Here is a 17,813-nt window from a genome sequence, read left to right as displayed (position 1 = left end):
GGTATGGGAGTTGACTTTTTACCACTCCGGGACCTTTCACTTGCAAAATGCATTATAAGGCTCATTTGTTTAACAAGTCTCAGGAAGCTGGAAGAGGGAGAATTAATGCTGGCATTTGGGAATACAACTGATAGTGCTGCATTTGATTTTGGTTACATGTCATTATTTTCTGCTTTCAGAGTCAGGAAAAGCTGCTCATTTATTTTTCATGTAGCTGTATTTTTTCTCCTGGCTTCTTAAGGAGGCAGAGCTCATGAAATAGTGCTGTTAAAGGCCTGGAGCTTTTGATCTGATGTTCAGTTTCAACAAATTTCTGTTCTAGAGGTTCTGCACTTTGGGGAAGGCTGCACGTCATAGAGATAAATCAGTGCATCTTCTAAAAGAAGAGCTACTAAATGAGTGCAGAGGGTCTCTCTTTATTTCCCTTTCTTTTCCTTCTTCTCCTCCTCCTCCTCAATGACCATCCCGTTGCCAGCTGACCAGTCCATAATGTGTAGCTCAGAAATATTGCAGCCTCTGTGGGAATATGGTGTGGGATTGGGAATGCTGCAGCAGTGCAGCACACTTGGGTGTGGGGCTGCTGACTCCCAGGAACGCAGCCGTCGTTATTTCTGCTGCTCACAAAAGACTTGAAAACTTCCAGCCACAGTATTCAAATCCCAGCTAGGTTTTCAAGGAGTATTAGTCATATTTAAGACTCCTCCATTTTATGTGCAGCTGAATTTTGCAAGAAATTTGATCTCCTCGCTCTGAGTCTAAAGGCTCCTTTTCAAGCTTGTCACCTGCAAAGATTTCTTTCAGACGATGATTCCTTTATTACAGAAAAGCCTCTTTGCCATCTCACGACTATTATTTTTCTTGATTGACCTTTTTTACTCTTCTAAGTTACATTCCATCTGTAGTTCAAACATAACCTGAGTGCAGTGCACTGATCACCAGCAATAAATGTAGAACTCTAGCATAACATTCGTGTACATCCTTGGTTTGTTTAAGACTGTGCCTTATAACAAAAGCATAAAATAGTTTCCATATATAAAATCACTTTTTCAGTGTATACTGATGTGCCTTTTGGAACCTCTTAATTAGGTTATGTTTTCCCCTAAACTTAATTAACCATATTACTAACAGCACTTGAGTAGACTTCAAGATTCCAATTTTGGTTACAATTTTCATTCTGTTCAGTGAGCACGCACGCCTGTGTGTGTGTATATATGTATATATAAGAAGATAATCCTTTATTAATCTTTTGAGCAGAACAGTTTTCATTTGTGCAGAAGTCCTGTGCCTGAATGTTCATTATCAGCACCTGATATGCTAGCCTGAAGCACAATAGCTTAATAATTGGAGTTTAAGTTGGGGGGGAAACCTAGTTATTAAAGTCACAGTGTTTCATTTTCATGCATGTTATGATTGTAAATTATTCAAGCATTTGCCTTTAGCTCTTACACATACAAACTTATGCTCTCCACACATTTTTTCCCCCAACATGTTCTATGGTTTCCTTTGTATTACATCCTAGGTTGGAGTATTCAAATGTACTATTTAATATCTGTAGCATGTGTGCGTCATTACAAGAAAATCTGAGATAGTTTCTAAATTAAAAACATTTCATTTTGACCTATTTGTTACTACTTCTGTCTCACGTTTGGTCTCTTCATAGCCAACAGTCTGTTTTGGGGAAGTTTTTTAAAGGCATACTGAAGGAGAGGAATAAGAGGTGAATTACCTAGCACAATTTATATTCTTTGTTTTGCCATTATTAATAAAAATATGAGTGAAAAAGAAGTGTTGGGAAAAATTAAAATAATGGTGTTGCAATTTTATCTGTATGCAAAGCTACAACATGCTTGCTCTTACTCTTGAAATTTAGACCTCTGCTTCAGGTTTTCTTTCCCTTCTACAGACTGGATTAGTTCAGTTCAGTTGCATTTTCCAAGGACTGCCATACATGTTCATCCCTAATTCACTTCATGTGCTTCCAAATCCTTAGGACAACATTCGGTTTAGACACCAAGAAAAAACTGGAGTGATTCCATGGGCCTAAATGTAATTATTCAGCCCTGAATTAAAGGCACAGGCACATAACTTATGTCCCATGTGTTTGGAGTAACAAGAAGATATCAAAATCTCAGCTTTTGTCATTAAAGTAAGTGTTTCTACACTTAAAACACATTTGTAGAGAGAAGTGATAGATTTTGGTTAGATGCATGTTTAAATCTTGAAGAAAATAAATCTTGTTTTGGGCACATAAAACCTTGTTGGGATCTTCCTCTGGGTGAAATTGCAATGAAGGTGACAATCAGATTTTTCAGGTGGCGATCAAGCACTGTGTGTGTCTCAGCCAAGATGTCTTGTGTTTGCTCTGCTGCTTTAATTGCACAAAAAGCCATTGACCTAATTTTGTGACAGGATTGTACCAGCAGTGTTTTCTAGGGCTGCTTACATTTTGTCACAGCTCACCACCTAATATAAAACTTTGACAATTAAAAAAAAAGTGTACTGGGAATGGTTTTAAGCTGAGACAAGACTGTTACCCTTACTGGGTTGGTCAGAGAGAAGGGGAGTACTTGTTTCAGCGTTAAAATCTCTTGTCTGCAACAGTTACAGCTGGTAATTCTGGGGTTTATGTGCCTGACATGCCCAGAGCTGCTCTAGTCCCTGGGCTGATGAGCTTTCTGAGTTGGGTTAAGTTCTAGCAGGAGCCAGTTTTTAATGAATTGACTGTAAGAAGAAAATATAAAAGCTCATGGGAAACATCAGCCTGACACAGGAGATGTTTCTGTTCAGATGACATTCTAATCCAAGTGTGTTGGTGCCTCGCTACAGCAAAAATTGGACTCCACATCTAGCAAATATTGACAAATATGAAAAAGTTTGTTTTGAGCTACAACATTTGTGGTCTTTTATCTATATGGTGCACTACAACAGGATGATTCAGTGCTTTGTCACACTGTCTATGAAATAAAAAACGTATATGCTTGTAAGATTTCAGAAAAAAAAGGTACCATTTCTTTTCCCTGCATGTGGCAATTTACTGAATAATGCATCATTTTGTCAACTTTTATATACCAATCAATAAATGCCCTACGGTGCCACCTGCACACGGGAGACAAGAATGAAGATCATTATAGAAACAGGCTTTAAACTTGCTTGAAATAAAAATCCGAGTTCTATACTCGTGGTTTTGGAGACCTGGGCTGTTTTTCTTTTCATTCTAGAGTAGCTGTAATTTATCTTGTTCAGTCTGAGTGAAATTCCTCATGTTTGCAAGGCTGGTATGAAACCCTTTGCCTCCAAAACTCCAAGGAGATTTACCAAGAAAATATAGCTGTTGTTACAATCATCATCATAACTTTCCAAAGTCTCCACTAGAACTCAAATGGAGAGTGTGTAAAAATAAAAATTAGAGCTTTTGGTTGGAATTTTTTTTTGTCCTCAATTTTGAAGTGTAAACACATATTTGTGCTAAGCCTGTTTTCCCTTTTCTGATCATATTCCTCAAACACTTAAGCAATCAAGCTTTACTGGCTTTTGTTTGCAGGAAATAAGTTTCAAAGATGGGCAGGTAAATGCCTTTGGAAAATGAGCTTTAAATGTGCATAAGGAAGTAATCATGCTAGAATTTCAAAATATCTGAACTTACAAAAAAATTAATTTCATTGTCTAGATCTTCTAAAAATTTTGCAGCTACATTTAAAGTCAGATATTTTGAAGTTTTGGCTTAAAAGTTATGAAATGTTCTGACTCATTATGTAACAATTCTATAACATATTGGAAAATGGGAGAACAGTATCTATTTTGAAATGTAAGATGGGATTAGGCTCCCTTAATTGTGCTGATGGTTTTTTTTTTAAATAAACTCTTGATAAAACAATGACCACAAAACACTCCCATGACTCTGCAGACTGTTTCCAGCCGGAATGGTGAGATAAAGAACAATGCTTGCAGCCTCTACCATTCAAAGTGATTTTAAACCCTATCACCACGCCTAATCCTTGTATGGTTCCAGTCCTGCAAGTTTGCAGGCAGGGAACTTGATCAGTTCAAGTGTGTAAGCCAGGTCACAGCATCTGCCTTGGTGTGCTTTGCCTCTGGCATTACAGTCCCTGGGAAGGTGCACTTTAGTTTCTTATTTGCTTTCAAAGGTGATGTCAGCAGTAAGCAATAATTTTTCCATGTAAGGAGACCTTGTTAACACTTTTATAAATTCCACTGTCTAAGTGGAGACAAGTAAAATGGTCAGTATTTCTCTACTATGTCCCAGTCCTCTTATAAAAGTTTTCCAAGCCAAGCAGAATAGTTTGTTACCTAAAAGGTGACCTTGAAAAAACATATTCCATAGAAAAATTCCATAGAAGAGGTAGGAGCTAAAAAGGGGGTAAAGAAACAGATTTGTTGTTCCAAGCTCTAGTGGTTTACTTTAAGAAGCAATTAAACATATTATTATCCTATCACCCACATTATTTAAGTTTGAAACAGTCTAGAGTTTTAACTCTCATAAGATTTCACTAGAATAAGGACTACTGCTTCTTTTTGACTTTCTTATACCTCTAAGGGTGCCATTTAAGGCAATAGCTGTGTGTTAGACATTGACCAAATACAGCATAAATACCTTGACTGAGATGGTCTCTATTTCTTACATCCATTTAAGATGGCAACAAGGGTTAGTTTGAAGATGATCTGTAATAAAAACAAAGAACTTCAAGTCTCAAACCTTCTTAAGAAAAGTGGATTTGATTTCCCCAAAAAAAAGTGTGTATATTCCCTAGTGGAGTTAATATAAAGCATAATAATTAATCCTTTCACTAGACAATAGTTGCTGGTCTGCTATTTGCTTTATTGTATACAGGAACTCATGCAAAACTGAAACAGCAAGGTGTGTCGGTTGTTACTGAGCTCTTAGATCTAAACTTTGAGCTCAGGCCACAAGATCATGTGTACAGTAACGGTACTGACTCTTTGATACATTGTGACCAACAAGCTAAAAATTTGCTTAGGAGAGACCATTAAGTCCCAAAAAATATGTTGAATCCATTTCTGACTTCCATTTCGTCTTTATACTTTTTATTAATAACTTACTTTCCTTTGAAAGCAGGAATGGAGAGAGCTGAATCTTGGTTAGAATTGCTTCATTTTGAATAAATTGAAAAAACACTGGGGTTTGGCTTAGATAGAAAGATTTTTTTTCTTTACCATATGTTTATAACACTGATAAGAATTTGTTTCTAATTATTCATAGTAATAAATCTTTTTTTTGCTGCTCACAAGGTTCATCGTTCTGAACATGAGCCCCATAGAAGTGGCAGCAAAACCCCCAATATTAACATAATCTCAGTTTTCGGTGTTAAAGCCTAGGAACAAAAAGGGCATGTGTAAAAGTTCTCTTTATGTGTGTCGATGTGTTTGCAATTATTCATTACCGGCTGGAGCAAAAGTCTGGATTTCAGTTCCAGTTCCAGACTTGGAGCAGAATGAGCAGCATGAGTTCATTGCTAGAACTGAGTTTTATCCTTGCTGCTGCTGGGTTTATAGCTTGTCTTGCGATAGTAGCAAAAAGCTTTAGCTGGGATCAATACACCGTAATCATCTTCACCAGTCACATGGGGAATGTGGTTCCATCTTAGAAGGTGAATTTGTACCTACTTGAGCCGTTACTGTGATTTTAATAGTCAGTTACTGAGGAAGGAAACAGAAGGGGGGAGAAAAAAAAAAAAAACAGATTATTTGTTTGACCAACATGTTACATGTTACATACAAAATCTGAAAATAGACCCCCTGCTTGATTCAGGACAAAGTGATAACTTCAATAAACACCCAGTTCACAGGAAGTTAAATGCCTCCCACAAACAGCTCACTGTGCTCAAAGGGCATTCCATATCCTGTTTGCATATTCTCTGTCCAAGTAATCTAAACTATTCTGTTTGGCCTAGGGCCTAGGAAATTGGCATTGATTTCTTCTGAAAAGTGAGAGTTTTGGTTGAAGAAAAGTTTGGTGACTTTTCTTCAGTCTTATTCAGACTCATGTTTTCTACTTCAAAAGGCAGATATAATACTTAACCATTTTGTCCAATATTTGTCTTTCCATTATATTTGTGTCTCCAAAGATCTGTGGGCCATGCAGTAGAACAGAGAATAAACTGCTTCACCAACCTTTTGGGGTCCTCTGGTACAGAGGGCAGGTTGGGACAGGTGGGTAAGGGACACTGCCCTGTGGGATCACAGTGTGTCTTTGTATGTTGTATCCCCTAAGGGATAATAACATGGGGCAGGGTGAAGGAAGAAAGGTTCTAGAAGAAAACAGAGTACCAGAAAGTCAGGTTCTGTGCCTCCATCTGGAATTCCAACCACAGACGCAATCTCAGAAAATAGTTCCCAAACTAGTAATGGAAACATTAACTGGTGTCATTATTTTCAGACATGTGGTTCATAAAACATGGCTGAAGTGTTTGGTCTAATGATACACACAGGAACAGAATGTGTTATCTGAAAAAGAAGGAAATAATTTTATAGACGAAATTTCAGTGTAGAAATGCTGAATTTAGGAGGCAAAAAATGGGGTGACTGCAGAGGCAGTAGGAATGAGAATTTTGTTCCACTGTTTCATTAGGAAGAAGAATGCAAACAGTCTGTTCCTGGTAAGGAACAGCAACACTGTGTGAGGGGAGCCGTAGCTCTGCAGAGAGTGACTGTACTTGTGTTCACCTCCATGCAACTACTCAGGGCCAAGGAACAGAGGAGATCATGCATACTCGTGGAAGGATTTTCAGAGCTGCTTCAGGTTCTGATGCCCAGGAAGCAAAAGAACAGCGCTGCACCTATTTAATGAAGATATTAGACTTTGAGTAATTTTTTTGTTACACATAGGAGTAACTATGTACATAGGGTTGTTATGTTTTTGGTTTTTTTTAAAGAGGAACAGTCTATTACACTAGACAGTCTGGTATAACTAGAGAAAATCAGATAACAGTCTGAGCACACAGGTTAGGTCTTGTTCAGGTACCATCTCAACTCTCTGGAATCACACTGCTCTTACAAGGCACTATTATGTCTAGAATCTCTGATCTCTTTTCTCCCTTTCATCTGGTTATTGCAAGTGATCACGCATATATTCTGCTAGAAATGTACTTGTGTTTTGGGAAGAAACAAGAGAAAGGCTGGAAATTGTACATGGAATTTCTAATCTTGGTCTTTGCTGTGAACTTCTACCATGCAGGATTGGCTGAAAATGCTGACATAAGGAGAAGTGCTGTTGCTACACCCTGCTTTCATCTGGATCCTGCCCCCTTTTTTCATTGCTGGTGGTTTTCCGAGGAGGACAAGGTCTGAGTTCTGTCTGTGCAAGCACCTTTAGATACAGTTATATCTGAGCAGTTCCACTGAGAGCAAGAGGATTGGCCTTCGCAGGAATCTAAATGGGAAAGAAGTTGCAGAACAGGCTTTCTGCTACCCATAGCCTCTGTAGACTAGAACTTCAATAATTCTTCTTGTGGGAGGGGAAAAAAAAAGGCATTTTGCCCCTTTTCAGTGAGAAGCTGCATCAGCTCTTTAGTACCACCACTGATTCCTTGACTGGAGGTCTCATGCTGTCGCAGCTTTATGCGGGTCACCACCATCCCTTCTCTGAAGATGGTAACACCTTATCCCACTGTCTAGTAGATATCCCCTGCTATCCTATACACGAGGTCATCTTTGCTCTGTATTTTGAAAGGAAATACAACTCTTGGCTCAAAATCATAGGGATTAATGCTTTTCAGCTGGCCACTTCCTTATGGTTTTTCCAGGACTCAGCTCAGGAGAGAGCTGCCAAAGTCCAACTGTGTGATCTCTAGTGCCAGACTGGATCCTGAGGCCTTCCATAATCATTTGAAGTATTGTTAGTTTAATTCTGTCAAAATTGCCCAGTTTCATTAATATGAAAAAGGAAGATATAGACAATTTCTTTCTGCTTTTAATGGAGTCACCTGGACAAATGAAAGAAGGTGAAAAGTGCGCATCCTATTCAAAGTGGCTGCTGAAGTGAAACTTTATATCAGTAAAACTGATATCAGTTCTGTCATGTTTGCTGTGTGTGCTTCTTGCAGAGGAGCACAGGATTCATGGCAGTGACCAGGAATGTGAGGGACGCCTTTCCATCTTGCTGATATCTGAAGTGGTTTCCATAGCTCTAGTCAAAACAGGAGACAGTGAGACTGGCACACCAGAGAGTTTCTATAGTGTTGGCTGAAAAAAGCAGGATACCTAGTTTTATTTGTGCATCTGTTTCTGAGCAGCAGTAATGGGGGATTGATATGGCAGACGGGCAGGTGACTGGGTTGTGCTCTGTATCCCAGCCGGGCTCTGGAGCTGAGGGTGCACAGCAGCGGGGTGTATCCCATCAGAAGAGAGGGGTTCGTGGCCCCACTTCTCCGTGGGGACCCTGGCGGGTGAGCTGTTTCTGGCTCATGTCAAGGGCTGGTAACAGAGGTGGTGTTGTGGAATGGCGGCAAACGGAGCCGTGAGATGCGGGGCGCCAGCAGCCAGCTCAGGGGGCTGAACCCCGCTGAACCCCCCTGTCAGTGCAGGCAGGTGGAGGCATGAGGAGATCTCTGCAAGGGGGTCTGGCAGCTCTCGGGCCCAGCGCGGTCTGTGCTGGGGCACTTCAGGTGGGACGGCCCGGCCAGGTGCAGCTGGGAGGGGGCGGCGGCCGCTCCTGCTCCCGCTCCCGCCTCCCCCTGAGGGGCGGCTGCTGCGGCCGGCGCGCGAGGAGGCGGCGGGAGCCAATGGGGGGCGGCTGAGTTGGGGAGCGGGGGCCAATGGGAGGCCGCGGCGCCGGAGCGCGCGGGGCCCAGGCGGGCGGCGCGCGCGCAGCCGAGGGCGGGGAGGGGAGGGGCGCGCGCGCGGTGCCGCCCCTTCCCCGCCGCAGTGAGGAGCGACCGGGCGGCCATGTTGTGCGGGGGGAGGGGAGCAAGGAGTTGAGAGGAGACGGCGGAGGCTCCCTCACACACACGGCACAAGATGGCCGGGGAGCAGCCGCAGCTCCCGCCCGTCTCCCGGCGCTGTCCCCGCCGCTCGCGCCGGAGACGCCCGGCGGGCGCCCTCGGTGCCGCTCCCGGGCGCCAAATCGGGCCCGGCACTCTGTGGGCACCGGGGCTTCGGAGGGCGGCGAGCCGGGCTGCCGAGCGGGGCTGCCGACGGTCGGGCAGCAATGGCGCCGGGCTGCCGAGCGCTGCCCGCGCCGCTCCTTCGCCGGGCGGGCGCGGGGCCGCCCTTGGCCGCGGGCAGGGAGAGCCGGGAGCAGCGCCCCGTCCTCGGGGGCCCGGGTGCCTCTCAGCGGGCTGCTCTTCGCCGGGTAAGTGCCGGAGTCTCCGGGCTCCTCATTGTCCTTTGTCCTTGGGAGGAAAAACAAAATGTCCTTGGAGCCGGGAGGGGGAGGGGGCGCTGCCTCCCCCTGCCCCCTCCTTCCCCCCCCGCCGCTCGCTGAGGGGACCTGCGGGGTACCCCCGGGGACCCCCGCCCGTGCCCGAGACCGGGCTGGGCTGAAGGGGAGCGGCGGGACATGGGGAGCCCCAGAGACCCTCGGCGGCTGCGGGCGCTCCCTTCGCTCTCCTGCAGCACCCAGGAGGCTCCGCACGCCCTGTCCCCGATGCAGCCCCGGGGGGAGCAGCGGCGGGTTTTGGCTCCCCTGTGCAGCACCGAGCACAGGGGGGGCTGCAGACCGGTTCCCCCCAGTGCAGCGTTCGAGGGGGATATCTGCAAACCAGCCTGGAACTCCAATGCAGCAATGGAGGGAGGGGGGAGAGGTGAAGGGTGTACGACAGCATCACTGAAATGTTTAGCCCCGTGTCTGTGTAAAGAGCGTTTCTTGCCCGTCGCTGGTCGGATGGGGATGTGTTTTCGTAGTTTCTAAGAACAAAGACGCCATGTCCTTTTCTCTTAAAAATAAAACTTGGAGTGGTTTTTCTGTGGGGTGTTGGCTTTTAACTCTTTGTAAACCAGTGAGAGAAGCAGGCTGCAGATGAGACAGATTGGTACTTTATGAAACAATAGAGAGAAATTGATTTCACTGGAGAAACAGCAATTCAGGTGCAGAAGTTTAAAAGAAAATCCTAGGAATTAAGTGCAAATTTGATTTTACAATTTAAGCGGCAGTGTAGAAACTTAAAAGCTTGAGAAAAACAAAGCTCGGTCATGCCAAGTCTACCGTTTAAAGTTGGCAAAATACTACAGTTGTGATTTAGGCGACACTACCAAAAGAAAAGAGTTACTTAAATACGAATTACAAGATAAGGAAACGGATGAGTTTACGTCTGACATGGAAAGCTTTTAAAAAACATTTAATGGTTATCAGGTTTGTTTTTATTATTCACTTTATACGTTTTTCAGAGATTTCACAGTTACTTCTTTTTACAAAACATTTTAATCGTCCTTTCGGTGTTTTGATAATTTAGAAGTTGTACAAGACCTATTGCAAGACTTTCTGAAAATGCAAGTTTAAATGTAATGCCTGACGTTTGTTTTGGGTTGGCTTGCGTTCAGCAATTACCAATTTAAGAGTAAAATTGTAATCTTAAATATATAAAAGGTCGCTGTAGAAGAGCAAAAGGTAAATACTAAGAACTTAAGCTTTAATTGGAGGTTGTGTATAGCCATATTCGTTGGATTTTAATGGTGTACGCTTGTGCAAGGTTATAAAACTCTTGTGCAGATTTTATATACTGCAGTTGGAGGTAAATTTACATTTTTCGGTGCTTCCTCTGCAAAAAAGCATCTGTCATTGCAACAATTGAAGTTAGCCTATTTTTTGGAAATAGAACTACAAGTTTTAGCAACCACTGGACTTCTGTCACCTTTATGCAAAGTGTTCGGTGTCTTTATTTTAGATTTGGATTATGGTGGTTTTATAACCCCAGCAACAGTTCTGCAGTGTAGAACAGGTTCTGGCATACACACTTTGCCCTAAAGAAAGTTCTAGCTTTAGGTGGGTGTCTGCTGGATCTGTCTTACATATATTACAGGATAATTTTAAATAGTTTTGATTGGTTTATTTTAACAGCTGAAAATAAAATAGCAGGTAATTGTCCAGAAAATAAATTACTTGTAATTCATAATGTGTTGTATTTAATAGTTCCTGCAGCGGATTTTTTATATTTAAGGTGTAGGTGTTTGAATTTATACTTCTTTTAATCCAGCGTAAAAATGGTTTTTAAAATTGTATATTTACAGAATGATTCTACACTTCTAGAGTATGAAGTAATGCTGGTGATAAATATAATTGCTGCAAAATAAAATGTTACGGCTTTTCACAAAAGGCAAGAAAAGTTGGCTAGAGGTTGTGCAAATATGGTGTTCCTTGTGTTAAAAGAACGTAGTTTGAGATCTGATTAAAGGTTAAAGGAGCTGAAGGCGTTAAAACTGTATTCTAAAGGACAAAAAAGGTTGTTTTTTTTGGGGAGATGAAATAACTTAGGACTTAAAATTCAGAGAAGCTGATGACAGAAGCCATTTTAAAATAACCTTGCTATCAGCAAAGGTTTTATTTAATTTTGTATAGTCTACTGCTAAAGATTTTAATGTGGAAAAAGGAGAAGGGCTGAGGGATATTGTGTGATAAATTACTCAGTAAAAAAAATCTGAAATTTGAATTTTAGTTTTAAGTCTTTCAAAATTAAAGTAATGGGAGACAGAAGAGTTGACTGCAGTTATTCATGAAAAACACAGATCATGCATGTTGTATGTCAGTCACTCATCTCCAGTGGGTTTTTCTTCAGCCAGAAATGTACAGCCACTCATACTTTTATTTTTAGAGTTCAGTTCAAAAGACAGTTACTGTGATCATAAGTTTTTCTCAACTTAATAATTATCTAAAGATTGATAGATTTCAAACATATGACTAATGCTGCTTTTCTAAAGCAAAATACTGAAAATTTCCATGCTTTTGTTTTTTCAGGTAGGATTTCGTGAACAGAACCTTATTTCCTGACTAGCTTCCAGAGGATTCGTTTATGCCTTTTTTTCTTAGGTAAGAATGGTTGTACCTTGTGTTATTATATTAATTTCCTTGTTATTTTTTTGAAACTGGAAATTGCCTTTTTGCTACTGTGCAGATGTGAAAAAAAAAAGAACTCATTTTTATATGGAGGGGACACATTTTGTAATTTGTCTGGACTTGTAAAAAGCTTTTCTTTGCAGTTATAGGTAGATTATTTTCATATTATGTAACGTTTATGTGCTGCTTGGGTGTAAATTTCAGTTTACGAAGGCTATTTAATAAGTGTACTGTTTATTTTTATTATATGGGTACAATGTCTTGTATTTGGTGGAAAAGGACAGTATTTCCATAGTAACTGAAGTTCTGTATGTCCTGTTTCACCAGTAAAAACCTGCATTAAACTTGGGAAATGATTTAGGTTTTTTATCTAATGAGTTTGTAGCAGTAATGTTTGGGGAAATGGTAGAATTTCTATTTGAAGGTAGTAACCCAAGAAAATTTATAGAGAAGGAGATTTTTTGGGGCCTGTTTCATGGTTTTGGGGACTAATGCTTAACGATGATAAAATACTGGTTTTGTACTGTTGGTAAAACTTTAGTTTATTCAAAGACATTTTCTTTACATATTTTCAGAAAGTTTGTCAGTCAAGAATGTTAGGACTTAAAGAGCTTGTGCGTACCTTGTTTTCAGACAAACCTGGTTTTGTTGTTTTTTATCTTTAAGGGCTATTACTGGATATTGTTCTTCCAAAGATTCAGATGACTGGTTGGGCAAAAGACCTTGAGCAAAATTCTGTACTGTGCGTGCCAGGTATGTAACACTGTTGTGGGGCTTTTTTTTGTTTTGTGCTTTTTGTTTTTTAATCATCCTGGAATGCGTTTTTTTCAAAATAAACATTAAAGTTTCAGTGTTTTACCTTGTTGAATTTATTTTTTTGTGAGCTTGGTGCATTTGTAAATTGTTAGTATATATGTACTACAGCAATGTTGAAGTCTCCTGCATCTTTGAAGATTTTATTTTCACTCACAAGTACAACTTTTTAACAATCTGCTATGACCATGTTGACATGTGGTGAAGCCAAACGATTGTCATCTCCTAAGGATATTGTCTAATCAAACTTCAGGAATGCTTTTCCTTAGTTCAAGGCATTGGTTTATTAGCAAGGGATGCTCATAAGCTTTTCCTTTTCTAGAAATTGCTTTTACAATAAACTTTAAAATTCTGGTTTTGGTGTAAATTTTATTCTAAAAGCCTAAAGTGGTACCCAGTTGTTACAAGGTATCTTGCTCTCCTTGCAGTGTAAACAAAGCATCTTTTTAATGTTTATTTTTTGTTTTTACACTTCAGATTCTGCATTTAGGATCAGAGTAACCTTTGAGTCAGGCTTTCACCACTGTGTAATTAAAAGTGGGGTATCCTGTTTGCCTGTCTTAACTGGTTCCTTTTCACAGCTTCCCGTGCTCATGTACTTCTGTGCATACTTAGGACCTCAAAGCGTAAGGTGTCTTCCTGAGGACACGTGTATCAAGAGTCCCAAAAATACGTTTGATGATTTGCTTTCTCAGGTTACATAATTCATCATGATAACCAAAAAATACAATTGTGAGCCCCCACCTGAGTGCAGCTGTTTTTTTATTTTTTTGTCTTGGGTGAAGCCTTCAGTCTGTTCACAGAAAGGAGATTGTACACAATTTCCCATACACTTTACAAAAATATCTCTTCAGGTTGTAATAAACCTTTATCTGCAGTGAGTCACTGCTGATGTTCAAGGTAGAGTTCAAATTATATTTATAGATATTGGACATGTGCCACCATCATGGATGTCCTGCAGCAAACACAGCTAACGAGCAAGGTGATATGTCAGAATGTTCCTACAACTTCATCGTGTGACTGTCTGATGGGAAGTGTGAGAACTAGAAGTTTGTGTTAGAAGTTATCTCATACCTTAAGAACGACCGGGCATATCTAAAATCCCACATAAGTTTTCAATTTAGAGAGTCAAAAATCACAGATACTTCACAGTCTGTTATGATAAAGGCAAGACCAGGCTGGGTCAGACACGAAAGTCTGATAACACTGATGGGATTGAACCGGGCAGACTTGACTTAATTAATGATATTAAATTCTGAAATGTCTGAATCTGCAATTTCTAACTGACCTGCTCTTTAAAAAAAAAGTAGAAAAGTAAAAATTAGAAAATCACAGTGCTCAAGAGCAGATCTTGCCTGACCTGAGTGTTTTATGATAATGATGAAATTCAGCACTTTGGTCTTAACGGTCTTGCAACTTTCCAGTATTGTCCTAATGCTGGTAGTGCTGAATAGACGTTACAATAAAAGCGGCTCTAACTGTCCCTTTTGTGAGCTCTTCAGAGCTGCCTTTTCTTGCAGCAACTTGTTTTCAGCTCAGGTGGCTTCACCTCTAGGTTAAGTAGACCTCATTGGGTTAGATGCACACTACTGGGACTTGAGGGAAGTTCCAAGTTCATGGCTACGCTACAGTATGCTCGTGAGGATTGGTGGGGGTCAAGGAGAATCTCTCCCGTTGAGTCCAAACCTTCTCAGTAGAGGAAGCTGTTCCTCTGTGGGGATACAAACCCCTGTTGAATATTCTCATAGAATAGATTCTGGTAGCATTGACAGTGTTCATGGAAGAACATTGGTGTAGTGATACACATACTCTTTGTCAAAGTACTTGATAATTAAATAATACAAGAGAAAATGATACGAGGTCATAGCTTTTGGGTGTCTGACCTCACCTCTTAGTAAAAAAGGAGATGCGGTGTGTGATGGTTAGTGCCAGTCTTTAGGGGAAGGAGCCATGGACCTATGATGCCGGGCATGTTTTGTGTGGTAGGCTGTACTGTGCTGTAAGTATCTGTAATTTTAAAACAAAAATAAGCCACAGCTATTAGATAACATGAAAAAAGTAAATTCATGTTTATTTTTAAATATGGGATGGATTTTTTTAAATTACCCAGGCTACAACAGTTACAGCAGGTAGTCTGATTAAAAGCTTTTGACATTAGATACAGGAAATACAGCTGTTAACATGAAAAGTTAATTTCCTTGAGCCAAGACTTCGTATTTCCAAGCTCTGGTTTCTGGCTCGTGGCATATACCAGTGGCTTTGGTGATTTATTCTGTAATTGAAGAGTGAATGTGTTAATTAAAGACTCAAAATACAGGGGTATATTCTGTAATAGTGAAAAAATAATTAATGTGAATGAAATGGTAATACATTATCAACATCCTTGTGCTGTTTTTACAAAACTCATTGCTTGGTTTATCAACTCACTTACAAGAAGAGAAGTGTCACTACGACTACATTATATCATTCTGACACACCAAAGATTTGTTTTGCACAAGCCTGCTGAGGTCAGAAGGACAAAACTCCAGTGGAGTCTTCATAACACTGTCATTAGAAGAAGGTGCTTTTTGGTGACAGCCGTATTAAATATTGCCCTCATTAAAGTTTCTGTCAAACTACCCTAGCTGTGTGCCTGCCCTAGAACTAAACAAACAAGAGCTGACTTGGAAGCAATGATAAATGTATAGCTGTGCCGTGAATTACTACAAATGCCTGAGAGCTGTAAACTGAGAGTCTTACAGTCATTAAATTTACCTGCCTTCATATAGATTGTAGTTTTTAAGTGGCCTTTTTTGAGTGAAATGATTGAAAGTAACACTTGTTTCCATGGTTCATTTTTCATGCCTTGGATGACTGGTGGATGCCTCATGGCTGATCAGGGTCCAGCAGCCATATTGTGTTTCTTCTAAAATGGTGGATGGGCACTTCATAGAAGTTCTGTACTTCCATTTCGTAGCAGCTGCTTGTGCACATTCAAATACATTTTAAAATATCATTAATACAGTTTTAAACCTTTAAATTTCACATGCATTAGGATATTCTACATGTTACTGCCTGCCTACTGCTATTTTTTGTTATTGTTTCCCTTTTTAAAGACTTTTTATATATTAAGAGTTTCAAGTAAATTACATCAATAAAGAAATTAACATCTTGCTCATCCCATATTTCTTTCTACACCTCTGAGTAGCTGTCAAATGGAAGAGAAGAATTTAGAGGATTGCACAGTACACTGTCACTGGATAGTTTCATTAATTTTTATGTATTTGAGGCTATATTTCAATATAAGTAGATTCTGAGAGATTACAAGAAAAGTGATTTGTTGTATGTGTCAGGAGGATAAATTTGAACACCTTGTTTCATGTTGTTGAACTTTACCATGAAAAGGGGGTTCATGAGTTGTTTTAGAGTTTTAGGTCTATCTACCTTTGCTTGAGGCAACTATTAAGAATAGATTAAAAATTTATTGATACAGATTGCCAGTAGGCCTTTTCAGGGTCAGATTTCCACATCTGGACCTTGCTCATACATGAGTAACTTTGAGATAGCTTGGATAATTTGTTCCATATAAATGTTACGTAATTACCCTGCATCTAGCAGATACCTCCTCTCAATTAAAGGAGCATTTTATTTTCTATTGTGAAGGGCAAGTCAGTTTGCTTAAGCATACTTCTTGATGCCTGATTGATCTTTTTGAAAAACTTCAAAGAATATATTTTTTGTTGTTTTTCCTCAATGAACTTGTGGACTGGGTCTGAATTTCTTGGGTTGTTTCCAGGTTCTTTAATAACAGGCTCCTTAGTGATACTTTAATTTTTTTTATAAAAATAACATCTGTAGCACATGCTGTGAGCTGGGAATGGTTCGGGTTTTTGTGTTTGTGGGGTTTTTTTCTGTTAGTTTTTTTATGAGGGCTTTTGTAATAAAAGCTAATGCTTGGTCTTGTAGACCTTAAGGTCTAGATCTCTTTTATTTTTTAATTTATTTTAATTCAAGTGTTTTAATATCCTGTTTTCCCTACAGATGTGTTGAGGAATTGATTTACTCACTGTAAGCAAAATAGCTGCTCTTGGTTGAAGCACTGGTAAGTTGTTATTCCTAATAACATTTACTTTTTAGCTTTAAAAAAACCCCAGCAACCACACATGGCTATAATGTTTAAGTGGCTGAAGGCTTTGGCTGAATACATTCTGAAGGTCGTTAGTGTGTGGCCATGTATGCATGTGTGTTTCAGAAAAGCTTAAAAGGACCCTGGATCATTCCTGCTGGGCTCTGGGGAAATGAGCAGTACGTGGATAGTGCTGCCTGGCTGCAGAACAGCTTTTAGATCTGACTAGTTCTGGGGGCTTCCGTGATTTGACTCCAGATTTCACTGAGAACTTTTATATCATAGTTGTGCTTGTTCAGAACGGTTTTTGGTATGCAGATATCTGTCTCTAGAGAGGTACTACACACAATTTGGATAACAAATGGTGTGGAAAGTATAGCAGGAAGAACTTGCTGTACAAGCATCTTGTGTTGTCCTTATGCTTCTGTCAGGATCAGTGGGAGCCTTTGAGCAGACAGTAACTGTCTCCTGTTCTACAATTGTTCTGTTTCTGTTCTTCATTCATAAAGCTTTGGCTTTGCACAAAATGATAAATGCCAGTACAGTTTCCTGTATTTTTTTAAATTAAACTGCTAGCTGATAGACTTGAAATCATTCCTTATTTAGTCAAAACATAAAATTGGCAGGCTTGAGTAGGTAAATTAATTCAGTTCTTTACTGGATGAATATAGGGACAGAATTTTTTCCCATTTCCTTAAAGGGATTTGGTCTTGACCTTTTGTTGTCTCTGGCACGTTTTGTGACTTTCTTGGGAGTTGCTTGTGGAAAGACCCAAGTCTTTTTGTCTTTCTCACTGCTTAAAAATCAGATTCCTTGATTCTGCATATTTAATTAGGGCATCCTTTGCATTTTGTGTACATAGGCTAACTT

General features: G+C 40.1%; 2 protein-coding genes across 9 annotated transcripts in view; one reads left to right on the top strand and one right to left on the bottom strand.

Moving 5' to 3' along the window:
• Positions 1-17,813, top strand: part of CHD2 (chromodomain helicase DNA binding protein 2) — a 90,298-nt gene that overhangs the window by 10,313 nt on the left and 62,172 nt on the right. For 5 of the 8 annotated variants that reach the window (XM_050978661.1, XM_030228282.2, XM_030228280.2 and 2 more), the window contains exons 1-4: positions 8,896-9,328; positions 11,927-11,998; positions 12,692-12,778; positions 16,859-16,919. The gene's annotated coding sequence lies outside the window, so the exon portion shown is untranslated. Of the gene's footprint in view, positions 1-8,891; positions 9,329-11,926; positions 11,999-12,691; positions 12,779-16,858; positions 16,920-17,813 lie in introns of those variants that run through there. The other 3 variants (XM_018913946.3, XM_009090022.4, XM_050978662.1) reach the window with 2 other exon arrangements.
• On the bottom strand, positions 8,639-13,851 carry LOC127060003 (basic proline-rich protein-like). The gene is made up of 2 exons (XM_050978550.1): positions 13,844-13,851; positions 8,639-9,368 (listed from the first exon to the last, which is right to left on the bottom strand). Exons 1-2 carry the CDS (start codon positions 13,849-13,851, stop codon positions 8,639-8,641), a joined length of 738 nt encoding a protein of 245 aa, XP_050834507.1.

Source organism: Serinus canaria, chromosome 10, assembly GCF_022539315.1.
Source record: "Serinus canaria isolate serCan28SL12 chromosome 10, serCan2020, whole genome shotgun sequence".
In the NCBI taxonomy this organism is placed as follows: domain Eukaryota; kingdom Metazoa; phylum Chordata; class Aves; order Passeriformes; family Fringillidae; genus Serinus; species Serinus canaria.
Note: the sequence above shows the minus strand (reverse complement) of the source record. Positions and strands in the feature narration are given on the sequence as shown.